At 43.6% G+C, this 12,864-nt stretch overlaps 3 protein-coding genes across 9 annotated transcripts; 2 read left to right on the top strand and 1 right to left on the bottom strand.

Moving 5' to 3' along the window:
* The first annotated feature begins 280 nt into the window (after positions 1–280).
* On the top strand, positions 281–3,441 carry homer (protein). Of its 2 annotated transcripts, none has more exons than XM_070284754.1 (7): positions 281–430; positions 965–1,253; positions 1,316–1,758; positions 1,821–1,899; positions 1,969–2,241; positions 2,304–2,438; positions 2,503–3,441. In XM_070284754.1, exons 1-6 carry the CDS (start codon positions 426–428, stop codon positions 2,409–2,411), a joined length of 1,197 nt encoding a protein of 398 aa, XP_070140855.1. In that variant the 5' UTR covers positions 281–425; the 3' UTR covers positions 2,412–2,438; positions 2,503–3,441. The 2 variants fall into 2 exon arrangements, with proteins under 2 accessions (XP_070140855.1, XP_070140858.1); XM_070284757.1 differs by having other exon boundaries at positions 2,490–3,441.
* An 854-nt stretch (positions 3,442–4,295) lies between these two features.
* On the bottom strand, positions 4,296–6,115 carry Aatf (Apoptosis antagonizing transcription factor). Its single transcript, XM_017168526.3, has 2 exons — positions 4,680–6,115; positions 4,296–4,608 (listed from the first exon to the last, which is right to left on the bottom strand). Exons 1-2 carry the CDS (start codon positions 6,017–6,019, stop codon positions 4,506–4,508), a joined length of 1,443 nt encoding a protein of 480 aa, XP_017024015.1. The 5' UTR covers positions 6,020–6,115; the 3' UTR covers positions 4,296–4,505.
* A 676-nt stretch (positions 6,116–6,791) lies between these two features.
* AkhR (Adipokinetic hormone receptor) lies at positions 6,792–12,525 on the top strand. Of its 6 annotated transcripts, none has more exons than XM_017168348.3 (7): positions 6,792–6,809; positions 8,716–8,966; positions 9,977–10,249; positions 10,394–10,493; positions 10,577–11,065; positions 11,131–11,471; positions 12,061–12,525. In XM_017168348.3, exons 2-7 carry the CDS (start codon positions 8,824–8,826, stop codon positions 12,098–12,100), a joined length of 1,386 nt encoding a protein of 461 aa, XP_017023837.1. In that variant the 5' UTR covers positions 6,792–6,809; positions 8,716–8,823; the 3' UTR covers positions 12,101–12,525. The 6 variants fall into 6 exon arrangements, with proteins under 6 accessions (XP_017023837.1, XP_017023838.1, XP_017023836.1 ...); XM_017168349.3 differs by lacking the exon at positions 6,792–6,809 and adding an exon at positions 7,161–7,230; XM_017168347.3 differs by lacking the exon at positions 6,792–6,809 and adding an exon at positions 7,161–7,272.
* Positions 12,526–12,864: the final 339 nt, after the last annotated feature.

Below are 12,864 nucleotides of genomic sequence, written 5' to 3'. Positions count from 1 at the left end.
TCTGGCCACTCTATATGTGCGGCATCTGGGCAGATTAAAACGCCGAAACGGACGATCTGGCAACGTTGGTTGCACATGAACGAAAAGTCGGGCAGCACTGGTGCGTTGCCAGATCGCGCTATCTGAGGGTTTTCGCGTTCTAGTGTGCCCAAAAGCCGCAAGAGCGCGGCCATTTTCAGGGATTTTATGTGCGTCCTCCATGTTCCAAATCCCACCGTTCCATTTCGACGCTAACTCACCGACGCTAAATTGACGCAAATAGATTTTTGACGTTGTCAGCGTAAAAAACTGCGGTCACACTCAAAGCATCCAACTGGCGTTTGTGTTTTATTTTTTTTAATCGGACAAATTAATCAGTTTAAGCACTAGCATAAGGATAACTCGTTGCCATACCACTCACCAAAGCGCCGAAGCAAACGAATAAAATGGGGTAAGACCGGCGGGCGGTGGTAAACTCCTGCAAAACCATTTCATTTTCGTGTGGGAAAAATCGACGCCGTAAAAGCTGTAATATCTGCATCTTGTTGTTGTTGTCCTTTTGCCGTTGTTGTTGTTGCTGTGCTTCTGTGTGTAGCGGGCGGCGTAAATATGTACACACACACCCGCACGGGCACACCTGGAACACACGCGTGGGCATGCCAATTATGTGCCTGCACGAGTATGTAGGCGTGCGGGTGTGTGTGCATTGTGCGCTTGAGACGAAAAACAAACGGCAAAATTCAAAAGCAAGGCTGTCGAGAAGGCTTAAGCACTAATGCAATTTAGTCGACTGTCGCCAGTCGCCAGCGATAACAGGAAGACATCACAGCACAACGGACAATGTCGGTGGATAGGTAATAGATAAGCACACACACACTGTGACACACGGCCTCCCAAAAGGCTCGATTTAAGTACCTCACCGAAATGGAATTTTTAATTAAGCGTTATTAAACCCTTGACGTTCTATTCCCTTTATGGACCACAGCGAACAACCGATTTTCACCTGCCAGGCGCACGTCTTTCACATCGATCCGAAGACGAAGCGCACCTGGATCACGGCCAGCATGAAGGCCGTCAACGTGAGCTTCTTCTACGACAGCTCGCGGAACCTCTACCGCATCATCAGTGTCGAGGGCACCAAGGCGGTAATCAACTCAACGATCACGCCCAACATGACGTTCACACAGACCTCCCAAAAGTTTGGCCAGTGGAGCGATGTGCGGGCGAATACGGTATACGGCCTGGGTTTCGCCTCTGAGGCGGAACTGACCAAGGTAAGTTGCAGGGTGTCCGGTTGGACGAGGCCAGAACCATTCACTCACTATCCTACCCGCAGTTTGTGGAGAAGTTCCAAGAGGTTAAGGAGGCCACCAAGAATGCAGCAAAGTCGGCAAACGGCTCTAATGCCGTTACGCCCACGACCTCGGCCAACACGTCGCCAATTTCCGGCCGAGCCGTGGGGGCCATGCAGAACGACAACACGGCCATCGATCCGCATACCGTGGAGCCACCCAACATGAGCAATACCAACACCCAGAACGCCAATCCTGACAGTCCCTCACATAAGCTGCTCAATACCAACGATGGCAAACCGGACATTGGCTCGGCCACACCCTCGCCTCAGCCCACTTCGGGAGGAACTGGCGGAGGTGGCGGCGGCGTGACCATCTCCTCGGGCGGCAGCATTGTCGGCATGCACACGGGTCCGGGAGCGGGAGCCACCGCCGAGCAGCAGCTCAAGTACGAGAACGAACGCTTGAAAATGGCCCTGGCGCAAAGGTAAGCATTATATGGTGAATTCTTGGATCTTGATGGGTCCAAACCCATTGGCTTCGTTGCAGCTGCGCCAATGCCAAGAAGTGGGAAATCGAACTGGCCACCTTGAAGAACAACAATATACGCCTGACCAGCGCTCTGCAGGTAAGCGAAGTGAAGCGGTCTTTGGATTACAACAATTACGATCCCATATTTCGCTCTTCTTTTGTAAAGGAATCTACGGCCAATGTGGACGAATGGAAGCGCCAACTGCACACATACAAGGAGGAAAACATTCGACTCAAGCGAGACATGGAGCTACTACGAGTGGGCGGAGGTGGTGCGGGTGCTGCCGCCGGAGCCAGTGGCGTCACCGAGGACGAGTTGCGTCGGGAGGTTGCCACGCTGAAGGCACGAACGGAACAACTGCAAGCGGAACTGTTGCAAAATGAACTAGAGCTTAAGTCGGCAAACATGAGCCTACGAGAGAAGTGCAATGATCAGACTGTAAGTGGAGTCTTTATTAAGTTTAAAACCTTGTCAAATAATATATTTATGTTTATTCCCAGCTGGCCAAGCTGAGCGAGCTAAACGTGGTATTTGCCAAGCAGCTATCGGAGTTGTATGCGGTGCAGAAGGATATGGAGAATGTCATACATCCAGCCAAGTGCACTTGAGACACAGAGATTGCGGTTAAACGAAAGGTTTTTTTCTTCTCAAAATTGTATAACGTAATATCAAGTGACTATTATCAGCTTCCTCTTTCAGGTTTCAGCGCAGGAACAGACTACAATGACAAACACTACAACGACATCGACATCCACAGGAACCACGACTAGTAAACGATATTTAAGCAACTTTCCCCTGGCCGAGGCCGAGAGCACCCTCTCTAATGTCACCTCGATCCAGAGCCAGCTGCAATCATCGCTGTATGAGACCCAGAACACGGCCCAGTTAAAGGCGCTGGACAAACACTCTGCCTTGCTCCAGGAGCTTCATCAACGGCAGGCCACTCCCAGGCGCAACTCTGCTGCCGGTGAAGCGTCTGCTGCAGCTGGCTCGGGTGGGACAAAAACCGCCACCATTCTCGTTTCCAAATCAAAAACAAAAACTGGGCTGCCTCTGTTGCTGAAGAATTCCATTAACAATTAGAGAAAATCCATGATGAGACAGAGAGAAAGGGAGTCAGCGGCGTTTTTGTAATCTTTATATTGGTAGTTTGTATACAAGGACAGGGTTAGGCGAGAGCCCGCGCACCTCACAGCCCCTCAATTCCCCCCCAAAGCCTGAACCTTACTCATTTTATTACTCATTTGTGTGTTGTAACTGTAACGTCTTTTGGTAACTTCGAATCGAAATTAGAATAAACCCATGCCCAGTATTTCCGTGGCCATTTAGGAGGTCCTAATCGATTGATTCTCGTGCGCGCACTAAAGTGCAATATTTATCCACAGTATATATATGAATGTAATGATATTATGTGCTCTATATACACTTTCAACCGATTGTTAATTAATTTTTAATGAGAGCTTGACAATGAATACTCCCGCAAGAAATTTCCAAAGAAAAATCCAAGCATTTCTATCGAACAAGCGACACGCAATTTATTTTGTAAATGTGCTCGAACTTTTTATATAGTATTTTTAGAAGGCTAAAGCTAAATCTTAGGCATACGAATTAAACGTTTTATTTACTTTTCGACCTGTATTTTCCCCTCATTCGATTATAATTCATGCAAGACCCATCACAAGGACCCCTTATTGCAGTTATGCACTGATTTACTAGCATATTATACATAATACTTTTACATACATAACATTATAGTATGCATAACTAACAATGACACTAACGAAACCATATGGAATACCATGGATAAAATAAATTAAATTTTATAAGTGGAGCGAACAAAGTCCAAGTAAAACACGAGACTAGCAAAGTAAATTATTTAAAGGAGAACCAAAACGAACAAGTCAAGTAATAGAGTAATGCAGTTTGGATTATAACAATTAACATATATGCATGCATGCGTTCAAAGACCTTATAATAACAAGATGCACAATGCGCCTGTATTTGAATTGCCATATGAAAACCCTCTCTGTAGCACACAAATTGAGAGCGTAAAATCTAAAAGTAAAATGTCCTAGTGCGTATGTTTGCTTAAAGATCTAGAATGCTATGCTCGAGAGCAACATTTCAAGCTATCCATCTTGTCACTATAAGCTCTTTGGTACAATATATGCATTGAATCGAATTAAAAACGCTACTCGACAGAAGCCAGCAAATAATAAAAATACAAAATACACAGTCTCCTCGCCCACACCGACACCCACTAAACGAACAGTTATGCAGTGGCAATTACAAACGTTTGCGGTTATATTCAAGCCATATTGTTATGCACGCGCTGCATAATTAACCCAGTTGAGAAACAAATAAGAATTAATAACGAAAATGAAATGTTGAACATACAAATTTAGCAGTTAATATAAAGAAGGTAAACAGACAGAAAATGAAAATATACATAAATAAATAAATATATTAAATAAATTAAAGTCAACTTCGGATACAGTTTTTCACTTTTCTTCTTTATTCAACATTTATAAAGGTTTTATAAAGAGACTTTAGTTCCCAAGTTTTTGGGAAATGGTTCAAGTTTATGTTATAAAGAAACAACTTGGAATTTCAGCTTTTCAATGTGAAATTTCTTAAGAACTTTACCGATTTTTTAATAATTGAAGTATATATAATATTCTATAATTATATTTAAATATTTTCTAGACAAACAACGATTTGTACAACTCGGATTTGGAGCTCTCCGTCCAATCACCGACCTCATTGGGCGCCATAAAGTTGATGAGCTTGTTGTGCACCACATAGCTATTTGGAAAAAAAGAAATATTAAAAATATGAGCAGCTTTGCTTTTCCTAAATACGGAATGCTTGCTTACCGCAACTTGCGACCCTTGCTGGCCCTGGTGTCCACCTTCTTCTTCATCTTCTGGCGCAGCTTCTGCAGCTCCACAAACTGTTTGGTAATCTCGCTCATGTTGGACGAAGTGCTGGCCTTGTACTCGATGAGCTCGCGGAGCTGCTGGTGGTAAAAGTCACTGTCGTCGTAAATGTGGCTCAGTCGCTTTGGGGACTCGTTCTCCGGCTGTTCCGGCTGATTGTTCTTCATAGTCTGCGACTTCTCCACGAGCACTTGCCGATGGCCGAGAGCACTTTCAATCTTCTTGATTATATCGTAGTCTTCCTGCACTGATTTACGCTTTACACCCGCTCCGGGAGTTAGTAGTTTGGTGCGATCGTCCCACTTGAGCAGGACTTCGTTGCGATAGCTAGAAATTTGCTGAAAGTTGCTCTGCAGGCAGCTGCCAAAGCGTTTGCCGGGTGGCCCCGCCTCCTCTGAAGGATGCTTCCGCTTTACGGACTTCCGCATCTCGGAGTTCTGTTGATGGAGAGCACTCTGGAGGGCCAACAGTTGCTGCAGGAGCTTCGATGAGCGTTCCTGCGCCTCATTCAGCACCGATTGAAGCTCCTCGTTCTCTGAGCCAAGTTGCTTTAGTGTGTCCGGAGCGGGCAATTGGTTGGCCTTACTGGTGAACTTTTGGGTGTTGATCCTGAGCTCAAGAAGACGCTCCCAAATGCGCAGTTGATTTTGAACGCAGAGTCCCTTTTGGATCTCTGCTTGATGGTTTGTTTTGGACATAAGGTCCGAGGGTTTAATGGCATCCTCTTCCGCCTCTTCTTCGTCATCGTCATCGTCAGTATCTTCTGCTTCGTCGTCGTCATCGTCATCGTCCTCATCCTCTTCGCTATCATCATCATACCCATCTTCTGCCAAAGCGGATACCAAGTCTCGGTTGCTGGAATCCTGGGCCATCTCCTCATTTTCATCATCGTCCTCCTCAGTGGACTCCTTTTCGCCCTTGGCATTAGCGGCGCTTAACTTTTTATTGAAGGCTTCCAAGTCTACATCCTCGTCGCTCTCCTCGTAGGGCAGCTCCTCCTGGTCGCTTTCCTCCTCCTCATCCAGTTCATTTCGACTGCTGATTTTGCCCTTGTAGCGGTCACTCTGCTCTGACAGCAGCTTCACGTTCTGCTTACGAAAGTCCGTGCTGCGGGCATCCGGCAGATCGTACTCATTCTCCTCAAAATCAACCAGGCGCGGCCCAGTGGCCACGTCGAAGTCCGAGTCCTCCTCACTGTCGCTCTCGTTTGGATGGGCGATCAGTTGGCTGACCTTTTCGGCCACCGTTTGGGGCTGTTTCTTTGATTTCCGTAGCATTTCTTTAGGCTTTCATTTGGTTTAACTAATTTCAAAATTAAAATTAAAATTACCACATGGAATAGAGATGGTAACAAATCGACTTCAACCCGATACCATCGATTGTTTTGGATTCGGTTGAATATCGATTACGTTTAATAGGAATCGATGTATCGTCAACCTGTATTTTATTCATTTACTATATTAAATATAGTTATTAAACTTTTTATTTAATTTTAAATTTTTATGAAATAAAAAAACAAAATCATCAAGTTTTGGCTTTTGAAAATCATTAAATATTAGGCATTGCCTACTTTTAGGCATTTCAGTAGGACAGAATATTCGGCGGATTTTAAAGCTTAAATTTGAAATTAATCTGCGCATTGAGAGCTGCAGTTTTCAGTTGTTAATGCACACATGCCACACGCCCGCTCATTAGACTCGACCGACTGCCGTGTTATCAGGTGGGCCAGGTGCATCTTGATAAGAGCGCACGCAAACGAGACAACAGCGCACGCACACACATTCGTAGCATACAAAAGCGCGCTCCTGGACGTGAACTTGAAATCCTTTGTCCTGACCCCTCATTAAATGTAATAGCCGTGTGGTCGAATTGCGAATCACTGGGGCGGCGTAGGTTAAATTGTCAACCTTGGCCGTGGACTTGCGGCAGATGCCAGTGGACGCTCGTCGGGATCGGAGGTCTTGCAATCCGGAAAAGGATATATACTGCGCAGCGCCCAGAGCACCAAGTCTGAAGCTCCGAGCAGCGCTAAGCCAAGGCAGACAGACCCGCCGATAAGGCCTATAAGTAACACCAATTTAATTACTTTTTCTGGGTGAGACGCGACTCATGCGGCTGGGATCTCGGCTGATAAGGGATCGCAACATTTGGCGATCGGAACGACCAGCTTTTGAACTTTGAGTCGCACACACGCATTGATAAATGTGAAATTTATGCGGGCGGGACCTGGGACCACAGACGCACACTCGTGAAGACACACACACACACCGCGGCAATTGGGGTCGCCCGCTGTTATCACCCGTGTGTCGCACTTTTTTCGCTCTTCTTCCAGCTTGGACTATCAGTTGTTGTCGAGATTCGATTCCGCGGCATCAGCATCCCATCTCGGCCAGGCGATTCAGTCAGTTCCTGCTCGCCGAACGGTGAGAATGTTCCGTTAATAAAATTATCGTTTCATCGAATGCGATTTAACAGCGCGTGTGTGTGTGTGAGTGCGTGGGCGGCTTGCAGTGAGAACGCTGCTTGTGAAGTGCGTGTCAAGAAGCGGTGAGAACGCCGCATTCATTGTGTGCCAAAATAAGGAAGATTTAAGATTTTATTCAATTTTTTCAAGTAAAAATCTTTTGAAGCGCAAGAGCACGGTGTGGCCGCGTGTTTAGAAAAAGCGAAACAAAACGGAAATCACAAAACGAAAAACAAACAATCAAGAAATCAAGTTGTATATAGAAGAAAAGAAATTATACGGCACGTACGCGTAGTCTCGTAATCATTGATTACGCCTACAATTAGTATATATACGATCGGGTCGATTAGCTGTAAGAAAAACTGGTAAATCGCTCTGTAGTCTGTAATCTCTGAGCAGCTAAGCACTCTTGGAGGTAAACTCGAGATTCTGAGCACCTTCAAGATCAACACATAACAGTATAGATTTTTTTAAACATTTTATTTCTAGTCCATTTGATTCCTCTTTCATTTAATAGACATTTTGTTAAACTATAATTATTTGTTTGTTGTTGAGAGCGCCCATTAAAATGCCAAGTTCAAAGGGTGTCGAAGGCGGCGCGTCTAAACAAATAACCCGTTAAACAGTCCAATTCAAGGATTAATGAGAGAACAATGAGTGGGGGGCCATTCATTCAATTGAGTGAACTCTCGCTCGATTGAGCGCAATCGATTAACAGATTAAGATTCCAGCCAGCGAGAGCGCAAGATGCTCTCCATTATAATTATTTTCGTATTAATGCTGGGAGAGTCCAGCATAAGTGGAATATTTATTATCAATTCGAAATGAAAATATTCCAATTAGGTGCGAGTGTAATTAGTTCAAGGTCATCGCAAGTATTAGCCCCAAAAAAACCGGACAACAAACCAACGAAAATCAAAACAAATCCACAATAAACATGTTCTTGAACCCACCGAACGAGCAACAAAAAATGTGAATTATCAAATCGAGTGCAATTCGTTTAATTGAGTGAATAGCGAAGAATATCTGCCATTATACGATGGGGGTTTCTGTTTGTGCCCTCTCCCCTGGTTATCTCCCACGACTGCAATAAAATGTAGCGACATAATGAGAGACAATATAAACAACAAAATACAATTTAAAGCAGTGAATCGCCAGGCCCCCAAAACAAAGAGATTATAATAGGTTCAGAACGCTTCTCTCCATATTTCCTTATAAAGCTTCCAATGCGAACTAAGAAAATGGTTTTTTTTTAATTCGTGTGATCTGAATGTGGACGAAGTGAAATATTTAAGATTATTTTAAAAATTGGCAATTTAAATATATATTTAAAATTAAAAGAGCATATCTAAATCAATGCAAGAAGAAAAACCGACCTGTAATTTAGGAAAGATGGTAAAAATAATAAATAAATATGACAAAAAAACAATAAGGAACCATTTTTTTTTGTATGAATTGTGCTATTGGAACATTAATTTTAAAAGCATATTATCAAAATTATCCATTTAGAATAACATCGTTCGCCCTGGACCAAAATCAAAGAATCTGTGTCAGCTAATCAAACTAAAAAGAAATCTGTCAGAAACAGTGATTGGAGCTATCATTTCGATTTAAGTAATGGCCGAGGAAGACAAAGTTCAAGAATACGATCATCGCATTCTCAGTGATTGGTCCAACGTTAACAGCACGAATGGAACCATGAACTATTCCGAGGATATGGTATTCAACGACGGCCACCGCTTGTCCATCACAGTATACAGGTGAGTGAAACACCAGTCAAAAAACACCCATCCGCTTCATAACCTAATCAGAGTCCAGATCACCTCCCACGATTTCATTTGCATTTTATTCACATTTTCTAGTCATATTGATAAGCTTTGGCTTTTACTATCTGTAACCTTTTCTCAGTCTAAGCTTTGTCAATTTATGTGCCGGTGTGGGTGTCGCTGCTTGATTCTGAATAATGCCGCTCGTTTTTGTTTTGTGAACAGGTATAAATCATGCTGGGACTCAGCATCTCTGGCTCATCCTTCTCTGCTCTCTGTCTGGCTATCTGTCTGAGATTCAATTGGAATTTGAACGTTACAGTTCACCATAGGGTTCACTTTTTAGGAATGCCAGAGATTCACTTGATCGATTAAGAGTGAATCCCACAGTTATTCAGAGCGTAGAGATTGTTTTAGAACATCTTTGGGTTTTCAAATGATTATTTATTTTTGTTTTACTTTTTGTTTATTTATTTTAATTGTTTTCCATTTTTTTTCAAGTCTAGTATGCATCACAGGTATAGGCAATTTGTGTTATAAAATAGTAAAAAGACTGCATATATGTTTTTTATCTATCTTTTACGTGAACTTTAAGTTACTTAGGAAAAACAAAATATACAACCAGAAAGCCATCTTTGGAAATCCCCTTTGCAGTTTGTAATTAATTGTATGCCAACTTAATCCGCTAACTATCAATAAATATATTTCTTCATTTTGGTTGTAAATTATATGCTTTTGGCATTTCTTGTAGGTAATGTACACATTTCACTCGAATCCCTCCGATTGTCTACAACCGATATAAAACTCACTTACTCCATTCGTCCATCAAGTTGGCCACTCCTAACTGCCATTCTTTGACCCACTTATTGAGCAACTGGCACCCACGCACAAACACCCACCGAGGGGAAAACTTCTTTAATTTCCCACTCACCATTTTAATATCTGCCGAGCCCTCCCACCTTTGCCTTCTTTAACCGCCTCAAATGGTCTTCCATTCGGCTCAGCATACTGTTTGTGATCTCAACAATTGGCAACTGCACCGTGCTCTATCTGCTGACCAAGCGGCGACTGCGGGGTCCCTTGCGGATTGATATCATGCTAATGCATCTGGCCATCGCCGATCTAATGGTGACGTTCCTCCTGATGCCAATGGAGATCGTGTGGGCCTGGACGGTGCAGTGGCTCTCCAACGATCTGATGTGCCGCCTCATGAGCTTCTTTCGCGTCTTCGGCCTGTACTTGTCCAGCAACGTGATGGTCTGCATATCGCTCGACAGGTGAGTCCCAGTCCTGGTGAACGCCAGCCACTGTCGCATCGCCGTTGAGTGTCGCTAATGGACCTAATTGATAGCTAGATAAGGCGGCTCAATGTGTCAATCCCGCCTAGCTTTCTCACCCCTTGCTACTACTCTCTCTGTCAGATACTATGCCATACTGAAGCCTCTGCAGCGCTCCTATAACCGCGGACGCGTCATGCTGGCCTGCGCCTGGCTGGGATCTGTTGTCTGCAGTATTCCTCAGGTGAGTCCACTGGGTAGTGGAAAGTCAACGTTAAATTAACTATAAATATTAGTATAAATATAATATTTCCCCCGTTTTGTTAGGCCTTTCTGTTCCATTTGGAGGAGCATCCAGTGGTTAAGGGCTACTTTCAGTGCGTCATATTCCACTCTTTCAAGAGTGAGTTTGACGAAAAGCTCTATCAGATCGCCTCGATGTGCGGGATGTATGCCTTTCCCCTGATTGTTTTCATCTATTGCTACGGCGCCATTTACCTGGAGATCTACCGGAAGAGCCAGCGAGTGCTTAAGGATGTGATTGCAGAGCGATTCAGGCGCTCCAATGATGATGTCCTAAGCAGGGCCAAAAAGCGCACTCTCAAGATGACGATCTCGATTGTGATCGTATTCATAGTCTGCTGGACTCCCTACTACACCATTTGCATTTGGTACTGGCTGGACAAGCCCTCGGTGGAGAAGGTCAATCCGCTGGTGCGCAAAGCACTCTTGATCTTTGCCTCAACGAACTCCTGCATGAATCCTTTGGTCTACGGCCTCTATAACATACGCGGCAGAATGAACAATAACAATCCGGTAACTACTACCTTAATGAAAGTTAAATAGACCCAATCTCATTCGCTTTCCCTTTTATCTTGCAGTCCGTGAACAACCGGCACACATCGCTGTCGAATCGCCTGGACTCATCCAATCAGCTCATGCAGAAGCAGCTGACGAACAACTCGCTAATCAACAACGGTCATGGCCAAGTGATGGCCGCAGCCGTGGCTGCCACCACAAAGTTGGCCCATGTCGTGGGTCTGAAGAGCTCCGCCAATTCGAACGGATCGGCTGCAGCGGTGGGCATAGTGGTGTCCCTCCCACCGCCGTCCCCAATGACAGTGGCCATTGCGCCGCTGGCCAGCGACGGCGAGACCAACGATGACTCGAGCCTCAGTGTGGTCACCATCAGATGTCAGGAGCAGCCCAGGTTCTGCCAGAAGTAATTTCGGTCTCTACACCCTTTCCTTTCCTATCTCGCTGCTTTTACCATACTCATCCGCATCCTCATCTTTATGCTTAATAGCTTACAGCCTCTCATGTGAGCTTTTTGTTTTCAATTTTCGCACAGTTGTCGGCATAAAATAAAGGGGTTTATGTTGTGGTCTAAATGCTCATCCTTTCAGAAGGACCAGAAAAGTAGACAATGGGGGATTCTTAATAATTATTTTTTTGTCAAGAAAGGTAGCTTTACATACCCTTGAAAGTCTATGATAGTCACAAAAGTTTAAAGCTGAATATCTAGGATATCAGATTATCTAAAGATTAATGAAACAAGGTCTTATTTACGAACTCTGCTGCTTATGCAACAGCCATAAAAACTCTATCACCTGGCAGACCTGCTTTTAAGATCAATCCAGACCAAACCTAAGTTTATTTAGGTTAATGCAGGCTTACATCACCTACATTCATGGGCATCATCTCACCCACAAGTGAAGCACTCCAAAAGCCATTTCCCAGACGCACTCCATTTTATGTCAACTCATCTCATCACCCCAACGAGAGCCAAGTCTAAGTGTATATACTTTCAGCTGTGGCGACTCCATCGAAATGACCAGTGTGGTTAAGTAAACAATAGCCAAGAGGGCTCCAACAGCAACTGGATCAATTAAGCGATCTGCTACTGTTCATCTGGAGGTGTCGGCTTGGAACAAAGGGCGTCTAATTTGCTAACCAGCTTTGTTTGGGATTTTCATCATAAATTCTTTTGGCATTTGCATTTAGCTAACGACAAATTAAAATGTTTTCAAGACAACGAACACGGTGCCCAGGTCAGATCAAAATTCCGAATCCAAATAGCTTTGGTTTAGGCTTGGTTTGTTTGGAAAACAAAGTTATTGCTAAGGAAATACGCTTAAGTCGTAATACCGCTTACTATTAGATATACTCCGGTTAGTTGAAATATTGCTTAATTTAAAATAATTTATTCATAGCAACGAAATAAAACAAAACCATATCGAAATAAATATATGTAAAATATTATAGAAAATAGTAAACACGAGCATTTGGAATTCTTATTTGGGTCGTTGATTCTCTTCCTCCTGATGTAAATATTGGTTTATATTTGATTTGGAGGTTTTGTTAAGACAGCGTTAATCATTTATGGCCCTAGCCCTGCGTTATACGTTAATTATAGTTATAGACTCGTGCGGATTAACTGACTGTTTAATAGATATGTTTTGAATAATTTATATTGAATCTAAACGAAACCAGTTTTATTTTTGGAATAAGATATAGTGGATTGGCCTTTAACAACATTTAACTATATAATACAGTAGCAGATGTTACCATATGCTCTATTTTCTTCTCCTTTTCCCAGGAAGCTTGACCAACTT

This window comes from Drosophila kikkawai, chromosome 2L, assembly GCF_030179895.1.
Source record: "Drosophila kikkawai strain 14028-0561.14 chromosome 2L, DkikHiC1v2, whole genome shotgun sequence".
NCBI lineage: Eukaryota > Metazoa > Arthropoda > Insecta > Diptera > Drosophilidae > Drosophila > Drosophila kikkawai.
Note: the sequence above shows the minus strand (reverse complement) of the source record. Positions and strands in the feature narration are given on the sequence as shown.

Excerpts from the sequence above, each read along its gene's own strand:
- Aatf (XM_017168526.3), bottom strand. The coding sequence starts at position 6,019 with ATGCTACGGAAATCAAAGAAACAGCCCCAAACGGTGGCCGAAAAGGTC. Across the intron at positions 4,609-4,679 it reads AGCAAGGGTCGCAAGTTGCG|CTATGTGGTGCACAACAAGC; the intron begins GTAAGCAAGCAT and ends TTTTCCAAATAG.
- homer (XM_070284754.1), top strand. Across the intron at positions 1,254-1,315 it reads CTGAGGCGGAACTGACCAAG|TTTGTGGAGAAGTTCCAAGA; the intron begins GTAAGTTGCAGG and ends TCCTACCCGCAG. Across the intron at positions 2,242-2,303 it reads AGAAGTGCAATGATCAGACT|CTGGCCAAGCTGAGCGAGCT; the intron begins GTAAGTGGAGTC and ends GTTTATTCCCAG.
- AkhR (XM_017168348.3), top strand. The coding sequence starts at position 8,824 with ATGGCCGAGGAAGACAAAGTTCAAGAATACGATCATCGCATTCTCAGT. Across the intron at positions 8,967-9,976 it reads TTGTCCATCACAGTATACAG|CATACTGTTTGTGATCTCAA; the intron begins GTGAGTGAAACA and ends CATTCGGCTCAG. Across the intron at positions 10,494-10,576 it reads TTGTCTGCAGTATTCCTCAG|GCCTTTCTGTTCCATTTGGA; the intron begins GTGAGTCCACTG and ends CCGTTTTGTTAG.